We start from the raw sequence: 15,694 nt of genomic DNA, 5'->3' as shown, positions 1-15,694 counted from the left end.
AACAATCTCCCCTTCTACACCATACGATGCCAACCAATCCCCGTAAAGCATATAAACAAAAAGGGTGTGGGCAATGTAGCTCCAGTACTCTCTCGCATGAAATGCAGAGGCAACTTCAACAGCGTGAACAAAACCTAAGCTGTAAGTATATAACCAGGCATGGGAGACAAACAGCGCATCCCGACGACGATGGCGCCAAAAGCTAAACAAAAGTGAAAACTACAACGATGATAAACCAACCAACAATAATTACCGGACCATTAACGCGAAGACAACGCTCTGGCCGACCCGCCTCCATCATATTCTCCTTCCCTCTTCTCAGATATAAAATGACGCCCCTTCATCGTCCCTCCCAAAAGTTCAATTCCCTTGACTATTCACAGGGGAGGGGAGTGAGAGGACAGGGCCGGGTGGGGCGGGGGGAAAGGAAGGCGAAAACAGTGAAAGATTAAAAAAGAAGAAAGAGAGACTTGAATAAACAACGACTCGCGAGAGGAAACTGTGCAGCGACTCGACAGCTAAGCCTTCCGAGAGCAAATACACGTCGACCTAAATTCAATTGTCGCCAATGCCCGCGTCAGAATTCACGACTGATCGAGAGTAAAGATTAATAAGGCAAGTGACGTCTAGAGGAGAAGTTAGTGCCTCTCTAAGGCGGGGGGACAGGAGGGGGTGGGGGAGATAAAGAATTGGAGAGGGGAAGAAGCGACGGGGGATGAGATAAAGTAGGGGAAGGGAAGAAAGATGGATGCCGATTCCCCCTATATTTGTCGTCTCCTTGGCTCTCGCCTCCCCTGCCAGGCAAGGGAAATCGAGAGGGAAGGGGAAAGAATAATAACGGGAGGGACAAAAAAGCAGGAAAAGAAACGGCAAGAGGGAGGGTTGGAAGGGTGGAGACGAGAGGGATCGAGGGGGTGACGTAGGGAGTGGGAGATGGTAAGGAGAGTAGGAAAGGGCGAAGGAAAGGGCGAATGAAAGGAGAGGGAAAAGCGAGAGCACAGCACGGCCAGGTGTGAGGTCGCCCTTAATAAAGAATGAGGCGAGAGGGCGAGGTGCCGTATCCCACCATTTGCCCTCGTACATAATACAGTGTGCCACGACCTAACATGACGCACCACTTGGCCCTTATAGATAAATCACGACCGATTCTGCTGCTGCGCGCTCGCATCTTTCCCTCCCTCCCTCCCTCCCTCACCTCCCACCCCCACGCCCACGCCCTTCCCATCTCCACCTCCCAGCCTGACCTTGTTCCCCGTTCCAGCCCAGCCTCTGACCTTTCCCGACCCGCCACCCCTCCCCTCCACCTCGTGACCTTTTCCGCGTGTTCTTTCCTTCAATCTTAATTCGTGTACTGTAATGCGTCTTTCACCTTTGCCTGGAAGCCAATCCATCTGTCAAACTTGGTCTTTCCGGAAAAAAAAAAAAAAGCTAGCAAATCAATATCGAAAACAGCAGACGAGGGACAAATAACCGTTCTGATTTCCCTCTATGTAACTGAATGCTCTCGACCATAACCACTTCACCGATGTTCTCCGTGGAAACGGAAATGCTTTACACAGTTTACATGAATAAATGGAACAATCAAAATAATATCCCGCCTCTAATTTCAAAAGCAATCAGAGATATTCGTTCTAGTGAATCCAAGATCTGCTCTAATTAGGTTTAAATAAAGCCTCCACACAACCGTTGCGTCTTTTGACATCTAGGGACAGTTACAAAAAAACGGACAGATCTTCCTCCGGAACATCTCCGAGTCTCTCTATATACACACGGAAGTTAACCCAAGCCCACACGATTCGTAAAAAAAAAAAGTTTCCCTCTCGGCCCCGTCTCCTCGCCCGCCGCAAGAACTGGAGTCCATTCAAGGGGCGCAATGCGTACGGAACCTCGAGGAATGAAATCAAGCCGGCCAAGAGGCAAATTGGCGGCGGCAGCGGTGGCGGAGGCGGAGCAGCAGTAGCAGCCGCAGCCGCAGCAGTGAAGCCCCCCCACCCCCCTTACACACACACACGCCAGAGGAAGCGTGAGGGAAGGCGGCTTCGTAAAGCAGGTAAGCCGTCACGGGGCGTGGCCGTCAAGGTGAACACAAGGAGAGGAGACCAACACCCCCGCTAGCTGCTACACCACAATCACACCGCTCGCTCCTACACTGCCGCCGCCGCCGCCGCTGCTGCTGCTGCTGCTCCTCCTCCTCCGCCGGGACACCCCTTCTGCTCGACTCGACCACGAACCACAATTTCCGTGTCGGAACTCGCCGGACGGGCATCAAATACAAGTAGCGAACCTTCACTCATCGGACAAACCGAGAAGGTATTCTTAATCACAGCCCTACATCGAATTATTTCCCTTTTGAGGACAACCTATCCAGCTACCTAAAATTCACCACGTAACTCTTAATTTGTGATGTGAGCGAGCGAGCTGTGTGTATAAGCATACACGTTAGTGCGTGCGTGTATAGATATTTATAAATGCATATGTATAGGTGTGTGTGTGTTTGTGTAGGTATATATATGCATGTGTGTGTGTGTTTGTGTAGGTATATATATATGCATGTGTGTGTGTGTTTGTGTAGGTATATATGCATGTGTGTGTGTGTTTGTGTAGGTATATATGCATGTGTGTAGGTGTGTTTGTGTAGGTATATATGCATGTGTGTAGGTGTGTTTGTGTAGCTATATATGCATGTGTGTGTGTGTTTGTGTAGCTATATATGCATGTGTGTGTGTGTGTGTGTGTGTTTGTGTAGCTATATATGCATGTGTGTGTGTGTGTGTGTGTGTTTGTGTAGCTATATATGCATGTGTGTGTGTGTGTGTGTGTGTTTGTGTAGCTATATATGCATGTGTGTGTGTGTGTTTGTGTAGCTATATATATGCATGTGTGTGTGTGTGTTTGTGTAGGTATATAGGCATGTGTGTAGGTATATATGCATGTGTGTGTGTGTAGGTATATATGCATGTGTGTGTGTGTAGCTATATATGCATGTGTGTGTGTGTTTGTGTAGCTATATATGCATGTGTGTGTGTGTTTGTGTAGCTATATATGCATGTGTGTGTGTGTTTGTGTAGGTATATATGCATGTGTGTGTGTTTGTGTAGGTATAAATGCATGGGTGTGTGTTTGTGTAGGTATATATGCATGTGTGTGTGTTTGTGTAGGTATATATGCATGTGTGTGTGTTTGTGTAGGTATATATGCATGTGTGTGTGTTTGTGTAGGTATATATGCATGTGTGTGTGTGTTTGTGTAGGTATATATATGCATGTGTGTGTGTGTTTGTGTAGGTATATATATGCATGTGTGTGTGTGTTTGTGTAGGTATATATATGCATGTGTGTGTGTGTGTTTGTGTAGGTATATATATGCATGTGTGTGTGTGTTTGTGTAGGTATATATATGCATGTGTGTGTGTGTTTGTGTAGGTATATATATGCATGTGTGTGTGTGTTTGTGTAGGTATATATATGCATGTGTGTGTGTGTTTGTGTAGGTATATATATGCATGTGTGTGTGTGTTTGTGTAGGTATATATATGCATGTGTGTGTGTGTGTTTGTGTAGGTATATATATGCATGTGTGTGTGTGTGTTTGTGTAGGTATATATATGCATGTGTGTGTGTGTTTGTGTAGGTATATATATGCATGTGTGTGTTTGTGTAGGTATATATATGCATGTGTGTGTTTGTGTAGGTATATATATGCATGTGTGTGTTTGTGTAGGTATATATGCATGTGTGTGTTTGTGTAGGTATAGTATATATATGCATGTGTGTGTTTGTGTAGGTATATATATGCATGTGTGTGTTTGTGTAGGTATATATATGCATGTGTGTGTGTTTGTGTAGGTATATATATGCATGTGTGTGTTTGTGTAGGTATATATATGCATGTGTGTGTTTGTGTAGGTATATATATGCATGTGTGTGTTTGTGTAGGTATATATATGCATGTGTGTGTTTGTGTAGGTATATATATGCATGTGTGTGTTTGTGTAGGTATATATATGCATGTGTGTGTGTTTGTGTAGGTATATATATGCATGTGTGTGTGTTTGTGTAGGTATATATATGCATGTGTGTGTTTGTGTAGGTATATATATGCATGTGTGTGTGTTTGTGTAGGTATATATATGCATGTGTGTGTGTTTGTGTAGGTATATATATGCATGTGTGTGTGTTTGTGTAGGTATATATATGCATGTGTGTGTGTTTGTGTAGGTATATATATGCATGTGTGTGTGTTTGTGTAGGTATATATATGCATGTGTGTGTGTTTGTGTAGGTATATATATGCATGTGTGTGTGTTTGTGTAGGTATATATATGCATGTGTGTGTGTTTGTGTAGGTATATATATGCATGTGTGTGTTTGTGTAGGTATATATATGCATGTGTGTGTGTTTGTGTAGGTATATATATGCATGTGTGTGTGTTTGTGTAGGTATATATATGCATGTGTGTGTGTTTGTGTAGGTATATATATGCATGTGTGTGTGTTTGTGTAGGTATATATATGCATGTGTGTGTGTTTGTGTAGGTATATATATGCATGTGTGTGTGTTTGTGTAGGTATATATATGCATGTGTGTGTGTTTGTGTAGGTATATATATGCATGTGTGTGTGTTTGTGTAGGTATATATATGCATGTGTGTGTGTTTGTGTAGGTATATATATGCATGTGTGTGTGTTTGTGTAGGTATATATATGCATGTGTGTGTGTTTGTGTAGGTATATATATGCATGTGTGTGTGTTTGTGTAGGTATATATATGCATGTGTGTGTGTTTGTGTAGGTATATATGCATGTGTGTGTGTTTGTGTAGGTATATATGCATGTGTGTGTGTTTGTGTAGGTATATATGCATGTGTGTGTGTTTGTGTAGGTATATATGCATGTGTGTGTGTTTGTGTAGGTATATATGCATGTGTGTGTGTTTGTGTAGGTATATATGCATGTGTGTGTGTTTGTGTAGGTATATATGCATGTGTGTGTAGGTGTGTATGTGTAGGTATATATGCATGTGTGTGTGTATGTGTATATGCATGTGTATGTAGGTGTGTATGTGTATATGCATGTGTATGTAGGTGTGTATGTGTATATATGTGTAGGTGTGTATGTGTATATGTGTATATGCATGTGTATGTAGGTGTGTATGTGTATATGTGTGTAGGTGTATATGCATGTGCATGTGTGTAGGTGTGTATGTATATGCATGTGCATGTGTGTAGGCATGTATGAATATATGTATGTGTATGTGCATGTGTGTGTAGGCATGTATGTGTATATGCATGTGCATGTGTGTAGGCATGTATGTGTATATGCATGTGCATGTGTGTGTAGGCATGTATGTGTATATGCATGTGTGTGTAGGCATGTATGTGTATATGCATGTGTGTGTAGGCATGTATGTGTATATGCATGTGTGTGTAGGCATGTATGTGTATATGCATGTGTGTGTAGGCATGTATGTGTATATGCATGTGTGTGTAGGCATGTATGTGTATATGCATGTGTGTGTAGGCATGTATGTGTATATGCATGTGTGTGTAGGCATGTATGTGTATATGCATGTGTGTGTATATGCATGTGTGTGTATATGCATGTGTGTGTAGGCATGTATGTGTATATGCATGTGTGTGTAGGCATGTATGTGTATATGCATGTGTGTAGGCATGTATGTGTATATGCATGTGTGTAGGCATGTATGTGTAGGCATGTATGTGTATATGCATGTGTGTGTAGGCGTGTATGTGTATGTGTATGTGTATGTGTATATGTGTAGGTGTATGTGTATATGTGTATATGTGTATATGTGTATATGTGTATATGTGTATATGTGTATATGTGTATATGTGTGTGTGTGTGTGTGTGTGTGTGTGTGTGTGTGTGTGTGTGTGTGTGTGTGTGTGTGTGTGTGTGTGTGTGTGTTCGGGTGCGAGCAGCGTCTTCCCTCCTCTTCTACTGGTTGAGTCTCCGGGCTAAAGAGGATTCCCGTTTTCCATGGTCGCCCAGGGGAGGAGGGGGAAGGGTAGGGGTATGGGAGGCCGGGGAACGCGAAAGGGGGAGTTATAACAGAGGCGCAGCGAAATGTCGTAAGCTCACGACCACTCAAACTAGACGTGTGCATCCCAACAGGACAAGACGGTTGTGGTATTAAAGAAAAAAAAAAGTACTCCCTGCAACAAGGCATTTCTTAATAAGAATTTGAACCTATATCGACTCACCAGCTTTCTACTCAACGACAGTTATATATATATATATATATATATATAAAAAAAACCTTTGTATAAATATTGAAGACGAACCGATTAAAGTTCACTATTGACCCCGACTCTCGAACACCACCGGGATCCTCTGGACTGATGAATACGTACCTCTATTTGATGCATTTCTTCTTCGTCGGGGAGAGTGTCAAGGGAGGAGGGGGTAGCTTGGGGGTTTTCGCTGAAGGGCCTCTTCATAATACACAAGGGGGGTGAGGGGTACCGATCCAACTCTCCCTTTGCTGTTACTAGCAAGGTATTGCTATGTACACCTTTACAGTTTAGGGCTTACCTGGAAAGAAAAAGAAATAAACATTAGTTTTGCGTACTTGATAGTCTGGCAAACAATTTTGTTTATACATCATGGAAAAATAACTATGCCCTCCCACAGTGCTTCCTTCACTCCCTCGCGCAAAAGGACCAAACATGATCACCTTCGTAGTTTCCCTTGGCAGTATGTTTTCAATGTTTTCGCGTCTACTACGAGTGTCTCGACAGTGGGTGACGTGCCAAGTAAAACAGCGAGGATGTTGTCAACCATTAAAATAGTCGTCAACATACGCCTGGTCACACCTACACACCGCTTCATAAATAAACGTGTCGCAAAAAAAAATGCTAAACTAAATATAGCAGACTGTTCATCTGAACACGGAGCTTTGACAGGTGTTCACAACAGGTAAGTGCTGTACCGACTACTTGAACACCTGTAGGATCACCCGCCACGTACAAAAGACAAAATGATTGTTAAAACCACAAGAACTATGCCGTGCTGTTTCGGATTGCTCATGAATATGTAGACAACAAAGCGGTATAGTAGTATGTATGCCACAGAGTTGATGGTAAGGTGTCAAGGTACTCAACGAAGGTGGGAATTCAAATCAAACCAGAAAATAATTATTCACTGGAGAAAGAAAAAAAACCCTTCACATATATAGTTATTACAGGCTATCATAATCAGATTAATCATAATTCCATGAGCTCTGTTTCACAGCTTAAAAAAATGCTCAGTGCTTGTCTGTCACATTTTAAACAGATAAAGGGAATCGAACTTCTAAAAAAAAAAAAAAAACTAATCGCGTGAGTCTCGAAACACGAGCTTCGGGGATTGCAGTGTTTGTACGCGGAATCAGGGCTTGATATGACATTCAGATTCATACGTAACACATTGCCAAGCAGCGTTTAACATGTAAGATTTTACACGAAGTGGGTAGAGGCAACAAAAACAGGATTCCCTGGTGAGAACCAACGATTAAATGATAGGATACGCAAGCATTCTGCAAACGTTCTGGCACACTGCGTCGCCGTCTCAAGAATCCCCTTGCAATTCAACGCAAAGCCGAAGGGGGTCCAGAAACGGGGTCCCAACCAGCCATTGAAAAAGGAAATCCCGCACTACTTAGTAGAGTCTACAAACGAGAGTAGCCGAGGACGCGTAAACGGTAAGTAGCAAGTTTGAAGGCGGGAGAGGTTCAAGCAAACAGGCAACGCCGCCTCCGACTTTGTCACCGATCATCCACATAGTGAATAAAGAAAGACTACTTGTTAACGTCGTTCATACCGGCCGCTCCAGCTCTCTGCTTTCCTAGCGAGATCGTTCCAGTGGAAATAATCGCACTAAATCATCAAAAGACGGTAGCAGACTTTCAATCATTCAAACCACGTATACACTCACTCAAACACAAGACCCTTTCAACGTTACAATAATCCTCCCAAATTACACTCGCCTCCCGAAACACACACAAGAAAAAAGTACAAGGCGCCCTTACTCGCAAGCAGGAAAGGAGAGCGCGAGTCCTGCCAGCTTACTACTTTACTTTCCGGAATGATGCTCTACGTGAAGCTCCAGGTAGGGTAGCCCCGCTGGAGGTATTGACCTGACGGGAGCGGGATGAGTGGAAGAGAAAAGGAGGGGACAGGGGGAGGGACAGGGACACGGGGGAGAGGAGCGGAGGAGAAGGGGGGGTGGGGTAGCCACACCAACTACGGGTCAATATCAGCAGCAACAGATGACAAGGCTTGGAAAACGTTCTGCTTAAGCTCAGTTTGTTTGTTTGCGTCGGAGAAAATTGGACTGGCGTCTGGGGGTGTACTCTTCATGCGCTCAAACCTTTTATTAGTTTTACCTCAAATCGATTAACTGAATCATGGCAAATTAAGAGGCAATGTAAGAGCTAAATGTGACTTCCTGGCCTCGAACTCCATTAAGAGATACTAAAACGTACATCGGATCCTAACAAGACTTCAAAGCTGCTGCCGCACGGTCTTCAAACTAGCCCTAGCTGACTTTCCCGCCGAGCCCTTCCTTTTAAAAGATCACGTCGCGCTAGAAAAGCTAAATGTCCAAACACCTGGAAGAAAGAAACTGCATGTCTACCCTTTACGCGGACTCGGCAGCTTGCGGTTCGACACAAACGTTGAGGCGCTGTAAAGGCTACATTCTTCCAGACATGTGTCCTAGGCCAAGCCAGTGCTACTCGCTGGCAACTAGCAGGAACGCTAGTCAATTGGCTGGTAGGTGGTCCGTCCCATGTCCCAGGTGAGGTCGAGGGGCAAACACACGCACTCCCGTACGATCAATAGTGGCGGCTGCCAGGATAGTAGGGAATGGGATGGAGTTATCTGGGCCTTTCATAGGATCTAATTTCGCCACCCAGGAGGAGAAAAGCTTTCGCTATTAATGCTCTCGATACCAGCCAGCCGCTTACAATAATACTCGACCACAGCCTGTTTTGATGGAGAATAAATCTTAAATCCCGTGGCACAGCGAGAAAGGCTTGCCCCCATGCCAGCCACGGACAGAGAAACTAGTTACAATAGCCCACTGGATTAGGTGGGAAGGGGAAGCACAGCAAATATAGCAAGACGCTCTTGGTGGAGGGGAGAAAGCAATTACAATAATTCAGTGGATAGAATGGGGGAAGTAGCGTTCCTCCAGCGGGCCAAGGAGGGCGGCTCTTGGTAACGAAGCTGTACTTGAGAGCAAGGGAAGCAGCTGAAAGATCATCCGTGACGCGACGTTTTTTTGTTTATAAATATCGGGAACAATAACAATTTCGAGCAAGTCCTCTAACGAATGAAGGACGTTCGTGTGTAGGAAAATCGTAGAAGCATGCGAACGCCCATCGCTTGTTGTGAGGGGAGGCGTGGTATGAGAAGCACACGAGGTTCGACACGCTACTCGGATGTGTGTGGGGGGGAGGAAGGGGGGAGTCTGGAGGGGTAGATTGGGAGGGGGAGGGGACAGGGCAGGCGGGTGTTGGGAATGAAGCGAAATAATCCCCTCATGACTCAGCCCATCTGTCACCCCGCTACTCCCCTCCCTCTTCACCAAATACCTAATTCCCTTATGACAGGCAGGACACCCGGCCCTTTCCCCGCCCCTATCCAGCCCTACAACAATAAACTCAGTGTCCCTTTACACAAGCGGGGCTCCGACAGATGCCGTCCGCCGCCGCCGCCGCCGCCGCGACCATCGTGCGTTCAAGAACAACTTATCAATCAATGCAGGCGCAGAAATTCACTTGAAAACTTGAATATAGATAATGATTCCCAGTCATGTAGAATTTACTCTTTACCCCCGTATCGCGCCTCCATTTCTTCCCCCTTTCTACCGACCCGTTTGACTCCCATTTTCTGTCTCCAAACTCCTAACCCTACCTAAATTTTCCTCCATCTCGCGTGCGTTACAACAGAGCCAAGGAAGAGGGGGGAAAGACGAAAGCGGGAGAACAGGAAGGTGGTGAGAAAGAGGACGAAAGATAGTGTGGCGGCGAACCTGATATTAGGGCTATAATTTCCAACTCGAAGAGTGGAACGGCGAATCTGCTAAGGGAACTGGCAGGGAGGTAAATGCGAGGGGTGATATGACGGGTGGGGAGGTTTTGGGGAGCGAGGAGGAGGGGGGGGGGGGGGGGACGTCGCCACGCTGGCCCGGCGCCAACCCGCCTCGCTGCGCCCCGCCCACGCCGCACAGACAACACACTCGGCTAGAATTCCACTAAAAAATCCCCATATTTATCCCTACGTAAGGCTTAAGGCATTACCTTGGGCCTTCATTATCGTCACCGCAACCCTCTTTCACCATTCCAGCTTCAATAAAGCCTGCGACAGAACCGTAAAGAAAAAGAAACAAATAGCTAAACAGACAAAGGAAACGAAAAAACAAAAGAAAAGAAAGGAGGAAGAGAGAAAGATCCAATCATTTGAGGGTAGTCTCCACTAATACTGGAGAGTGGAAGGATAGAAAACGGAGGAGTGTTTTCCTCGCATGTTGGTGCTCTGCAACTTCCGGGGTTAGAACCACTTTGGTATGGCGAGAGTGGGAAAACCCAGCTAGTCTGAGGAGAGGGCTCGCCGTCCGTCATAGTCTCTCGCCAAAACTGACCGTATACGAAGCCATGGAGGATTCATTTTCCCTCCCCGCTTCACCCATTTCCCTTAAATTATGAAAACAGTCTACTTTCCTTCTTAATCATTCAACTTAATTTCTTCAATGGATCACAGGCCACGCAATAACAATTCCACCAAAAACATTTTGCAAACATCAGTAAGACAAGGGGGGGAAATCGGCAGAGCAGCACCCATTAATGCAAAATTTTCCGCTGGACGGGACAGCTGTTAGGTGAACGTACAAAGCACCCGAGGCGCAGGTGATGCGTATCAGTCGGGATTACCCAGCCGAGGGGACGCGAGCAGGGGAAAGGGGTGCCGGTGCGACTGCGCGTACTTCAGCTCGGGAGAGGGGAAGGGGATAGGGTGAGAAGGGAGGGGATGGGAGATAGGACGACAGGGAGGAGGGGTGAAGGGGAGGGGGGAGGGGAGGGAGGGGGAGCATTGGGACAAGGGTTCCAAGAAAGGTCTGCTGTCCAGCTACTACTATTGCTTGTTGAGTCACACAGCCATGACCGCATTATCCTACAGAAGTGCAACAATATTATTTTCGTGATTAAACTTGGTTGAAAACGCTTCAGTTCATAAAACTAGAAATCATCGCATAACACAACTGCCACGAGAATAATCAAAACGTCAAATGTTCATTTTAATATAAATGGATATTGCACAACAAACCACTCTGAAAATCGTAACACAATCACGTGCTCGTATTATTTGACGCTTTGTCCAATGCATAACAAACAGTGAGTAAACAAGCAACATTAGTGTAGTTTGTGAATATATTTGGAGGTGAGGAAAGGTGATTGAAAACCAAATAAATTATAGCCATTCAATTCGGGCTGCACACCGTGAGAGCCCCCTCAAGGAGAAAAGATATAAGGGGCTTAACTCTGGCATCAGTTGCAGAGCATCCAACCAAACCCTCCCGCACGCCAGCCCATCTCAAGCTAAACGTTGTTTTTCGTCGCGTCTCGTACGCGAATGATTCTCGTTTCACTGTGCCCTCATCATTGTATAGCCTATTTGAAATTGCATACTTTCCACCTTATGCGTAAAAAGAAAAAGCTTCCCCATAGCCTCCTCTAATTTAGAACTGACAGACGCCACCTTGGGGAGGGGAGAGGAATAAATGTCTGGCAGTGCGAGACCTCCTGACACGGACGATGACGTCTCCCACCCGGCGTTTTTGTCTTGGCACCTACGCACTTCCCTGCTAACATCCCACATCCGCTTCGCCTTCCTCTGCCACAGGGGTTGCGCCTTTCAACGGACCCCCAGCCGCCCACATAGGGACAACCTCGACATACTGATGTGCGAACGCACGAAAGCACGCATGCACTTCCTCCCTGTACACTATATGAACGGCAAGATCAAATGTTGACAACAAATATGCAAGCTTTTCGAAAACCTTTGCCTAAGAGATGATGAAATTCCGGATTCCCAACAGATTCAGATATTCAAACGAGCACAAACATGATCACCAAATCTACCCAAATTCTTCTTACCGCACCTGCCGTATCCTTTGCCCTGGTTCTAAACGCGTGCACGCGAGGACACAAACATACCGCTTCCCACTTTAGCTCTATCTAGAGAATTTTAGAACGTTACTTTATCTCCTGGTTGGCGCCACTAAGTTTGAAGGATACGTCATCGGCAGCAGCGCAACAGGGTCCAGGACGTTCACCCAGAAGCCTCGCTCGCATCCTGCGTGGTCGCTGGCTGGCTGGCTGGGTCGCTCGCTCGCTCGCACGGGCCACGTGGCCATCTACCTCACACACACAACAGCCATGTGTCATGAGCAGGCAAACCAACAGCCTTGCCAACACAAGCGAGTAAGGCTTCGTTTCGCGAAAGCGTGGCAGTACAACTTGCGTTTGATCCCCTGGCTGAAAGACCTCGCGCACGGCATTCGAGGAAAACATGTCACTGAAACATCAACTTTCAATACAGAGAAAAAAAATCTCTCCAGAAGGATACATGACTCAATGGGCGCAGCTGCAATGAGCAGAAGATACGAAACCTGTTGTCGAGCAGGACATTTACGTGGTTGAATAAGCGAACAAAAGAATCGGTGATGGAATGCAGCGGTGCAACTAAAGGGCGACATGTGGCAACAATGTTAAGTTCTCGGTACATTACGTCAGAGCGGTAGCGTGGTCTGGCCAAGTTCCCTTTGTTGTCTACACTTCTGCAGCTCAAGTGTGAAGAACAGCCATATTGTGTCTCTCAGAACCACCTGTTCAATCCTCTAATGTGATTCGAGGATTTAAAAATGCTAAAATAATTAAACCACACGCAACACGATACTCCGACGAGACGACCATGCCGCCGAACCTACCAGACACACCTCAAAGGCATGGTTACCAGGCAGAGTAGACCAAGTGAGAAAATCTACATCTCCTATCTCCCAGAAACATAACGCAATCTCGCCGTGGAACCCTTATCTTATCATACTCCTGATCCTGCTGAACACACCATTTCCGCCCTTTCTTTGACCAAGCGCTTTACACGAGGCAGGGAAGAGGGGTGAAGAGTTGCGAGAAAGTAAATACATACATATATATATACATATACACATTAATAAATCAATCTCATTTATTCATTCAAGTCGTTGCATTAGATAACCACACAACTGCGTGGCAATCAAGCAGTTGATTCTTGTACCGCTGCAGCTGACGACCGATTGCTGGCTGTGTGTGTGTGTGTGTGTGTGTGTGTGTAAATATGCATGTACGTATATATGAATGTGTCCGCAAATGAGAGAGGAGTCGGAGTGTCAGGAGAGGCGGGAAAGAAGGGGGAAGAGGGGAGGCGGGAGGGGAGAAGAGGGGAGGCGGGAGGGGAGAAGAGGGGAGGCGGGAGGGGAGAAGAGGGGAGGCGGGAGGGGAGAAGAGGGGAGGCGGAAGGGGGGAAGAGGGGAGAAGAGGGAAGGCGGGAGGGGAGAAGAGGGGAGAAGAAGGGAGGCGGGAGGGGAGAAGCGGGGAGCAAGAGGCGAGAAAGGGGAACCTCGGGAGGCGATAGAAAAAAGGGGTAGAAAAGAAAAGGAAAAACAGGAGGGAGAAGAGACCAGGGAGGGAGGGAAGGGGTGAAAAGAGAGAGGGGTACAGGGGTCCAGAGGGGAGAGACGAAAACATGGGGGAGAAAACTAAATAGGAGGCAAAGAGGTGAAAGGAAGGTCGAGGACTAAAGAAAGAGGAAGAGGGTGGGACAATCAGATATGGAGTAAGAGGGGAGAAAAGAGAAAGAAGAGAAAGAGAGAAAGAGGAGAAAGAGAAAGAAGAGAAAGAGAGAAAGAGGAGAAAGAGAAAGAAGAGAAAGATGGGAGAGAAAGGAGAAAGAGAAAGAAGAGAAAGATGGGAGAGAAAGATGGGAGAGAAAGAGGAGAAAGAGAAAGAAGAGAAAGATGGGAGAGAAAGAGAAAGAAGAGAAAGAGAAAGAAGAGAAAGAGGAGAAAGATGGGAGAGAAAGAGAAAGAAGAGAAAGAGGAGAAAGATGGGAGAGAAAGAGCAGAAAGAGGAGAAAGATGGGAGAGAAAGAGCAGAAAGATGGGAGAGAAAGAGCAGAAAGAGGAGAAAGATGGGAGAGAAAGAGCAGAAAGAGGAGAAAGATGGGAGAGAAAGAGAAAGAGAAAGGAGAGAGAGAGAGAGAGAGAGAGAGAGAGAGAGAGAGAGAGAGAGGGAGAAAGAGAGAGGGAGAAAGAGAGAGGGAGGGAGAGAGAAAGAGGGAGAGAGAAAGAGGGAGAGAGGGAGAGAGAAAGAGGGAGGGAGAGAAAGAGGGAGGGAGGGAGGGAGGGAGAGAGAAAGAGAGAGGGAGGGAGAGAGAAAGAGAGAGGGAGGGAGAGAGATGAGAGAGAGAGAGGGAGGGAGAGAGAAAGAGAGAGGGAGGGAGAGAGATGAGAGAGAGGGAGGGAGAGAGATGAGAGAGAGGGAGGGAGAGAGATGAGAGAGATAGGGAGAGAGATGAGAGAGATAGGGAGAGAGATGAGAGAGGGAGGGAGGGAGAGAGATGAGAGAGGGAGGGAGAGAGATGAGAGAGGGAGGGAGATGAGAGAGATGAAAGAGGGAGAGAGATGAGAGAGATGAAAGAGGGAGAGAGATGAGAGAGATGAAAGAGGGAGAGAGATGAGAGAGATGAAAGAGGGAGAGAGATGAGAGAGATGAGAGAGATGAAAGAGGGAGAGAGATGAGAGAGATGAGAGAGATGAAAGAGGGAGAGAGATGAAAGAGGGAGAGAGATGAAAGAGGGAGAGAGATGAAAGAGGGAGAGAGATGAAAGAGGGAGAGAGATGAAAGAGGGAGAGAGATGAGAGAGATGAAAGAGGGAGAGAGATGAGAGAGATGAAAGAGGGAGAGAGATGAAAGAGGGAGAGAGATGAAAGAGGGAGAGAGATGAGAGAGATGAGAGAGATGAAAGAGAGAGGGAGGGAGAGAGATGAGAGGGAGATGAGAGAGGAAAGGACAGGGGAGGAGGCGAGATGAGGAGAGAGGAGAAACGAACAGAAAGGACAAGGGACGAGAGAGGAGAAACGAACAGAAAGGACAAGGGACGAGAGAGAAGAAACGAGGACAGGATAGAGATGGAGGGAGAGGATGGAGAAGCGAGAGAAAAGGAGAAGAAACAGTGAGTGGGGTGGAGGAGAGGCTACTTCTAACTGATTCTTTCGCTTCCACTAAATCCTAAGTTGCCCTTTACTCGCGGAAACCTAGCGCACGCCTTGCTCTCAAGCTACGTCCGCCATTTGCCTACGTGAATGAACGACCCCTTCTCTCGCGTATCTCCCATCCCCTCCGCACGCTTTGTCTCTGCATGGAGCGGCGGCGGCTTTGGGATCTCCGGCTGACGCATGGAGAGGGAGGAGGAGGTTGTGGTGTGGCGATGCCGCGTCTTTGTTACACCACGCGGCGTGAGGCTTGGTCCCCGGGCCCGAGTCTAGAAACTACCGCCCCGCATAACAACAGCTCCTTTTTCATCGAACAGCCGGGTAATAGCTTTCTCTTCGCGTGGGGAAGCGTCTCTGTACACTTCCATGGCGAAAGCATG

The 15,694-nt window shown here is 46.6% G+C and overlaps 1 protein-coding gene across 18 annotated transcripts in view; it reads right to left on the bottom strand.

The window, feature by feature from the left end:
• Positions 1–15,694, bottom strand: part of LOC125044253 (polypyrimidine tract-binding protein 1-like) — a 146,270-nt gene that overhangs the window by 43,352 nt on the left and 87,224 nt on the right. The window contains exon 2 of one of the 18 annotated variants that reach the window (XM_047640818.1): positions 6,374–6,554. The exons of the other annotated variants lie outside the window; for them this stretch is intronic. Coding sequence (XP_047496774.1) covers positions 6,374–6,460 — 87 coding nt within the window. The 5' untranslated portion in view covers positions 6,461–6,554. The remainder of the gene's footprint in view (positions 1–6,373; positions 6,555–15,694) is intronic. 18 annotated transcript variants of the gene reach the window in all.

The sequence above is a fragment of the Penaeus chinensis genome, chromosome 35 (assembly GCF_019202785.1).
Source record: "Penaeus chinensis breed Huanghai No. 1 chromosome 35, ASM1920278v2, whole genome shotgun sequence".
Taxonomy (NCBI): Eukaryota; Metazoa; Arthropoda; class Malacostraca; order Decapoda; family Penaeidae; genus Penaeus; species Penaeus chinensis.
This window is presented reverse-complemented; position numbering and strand designations above follow the sequence as displayed.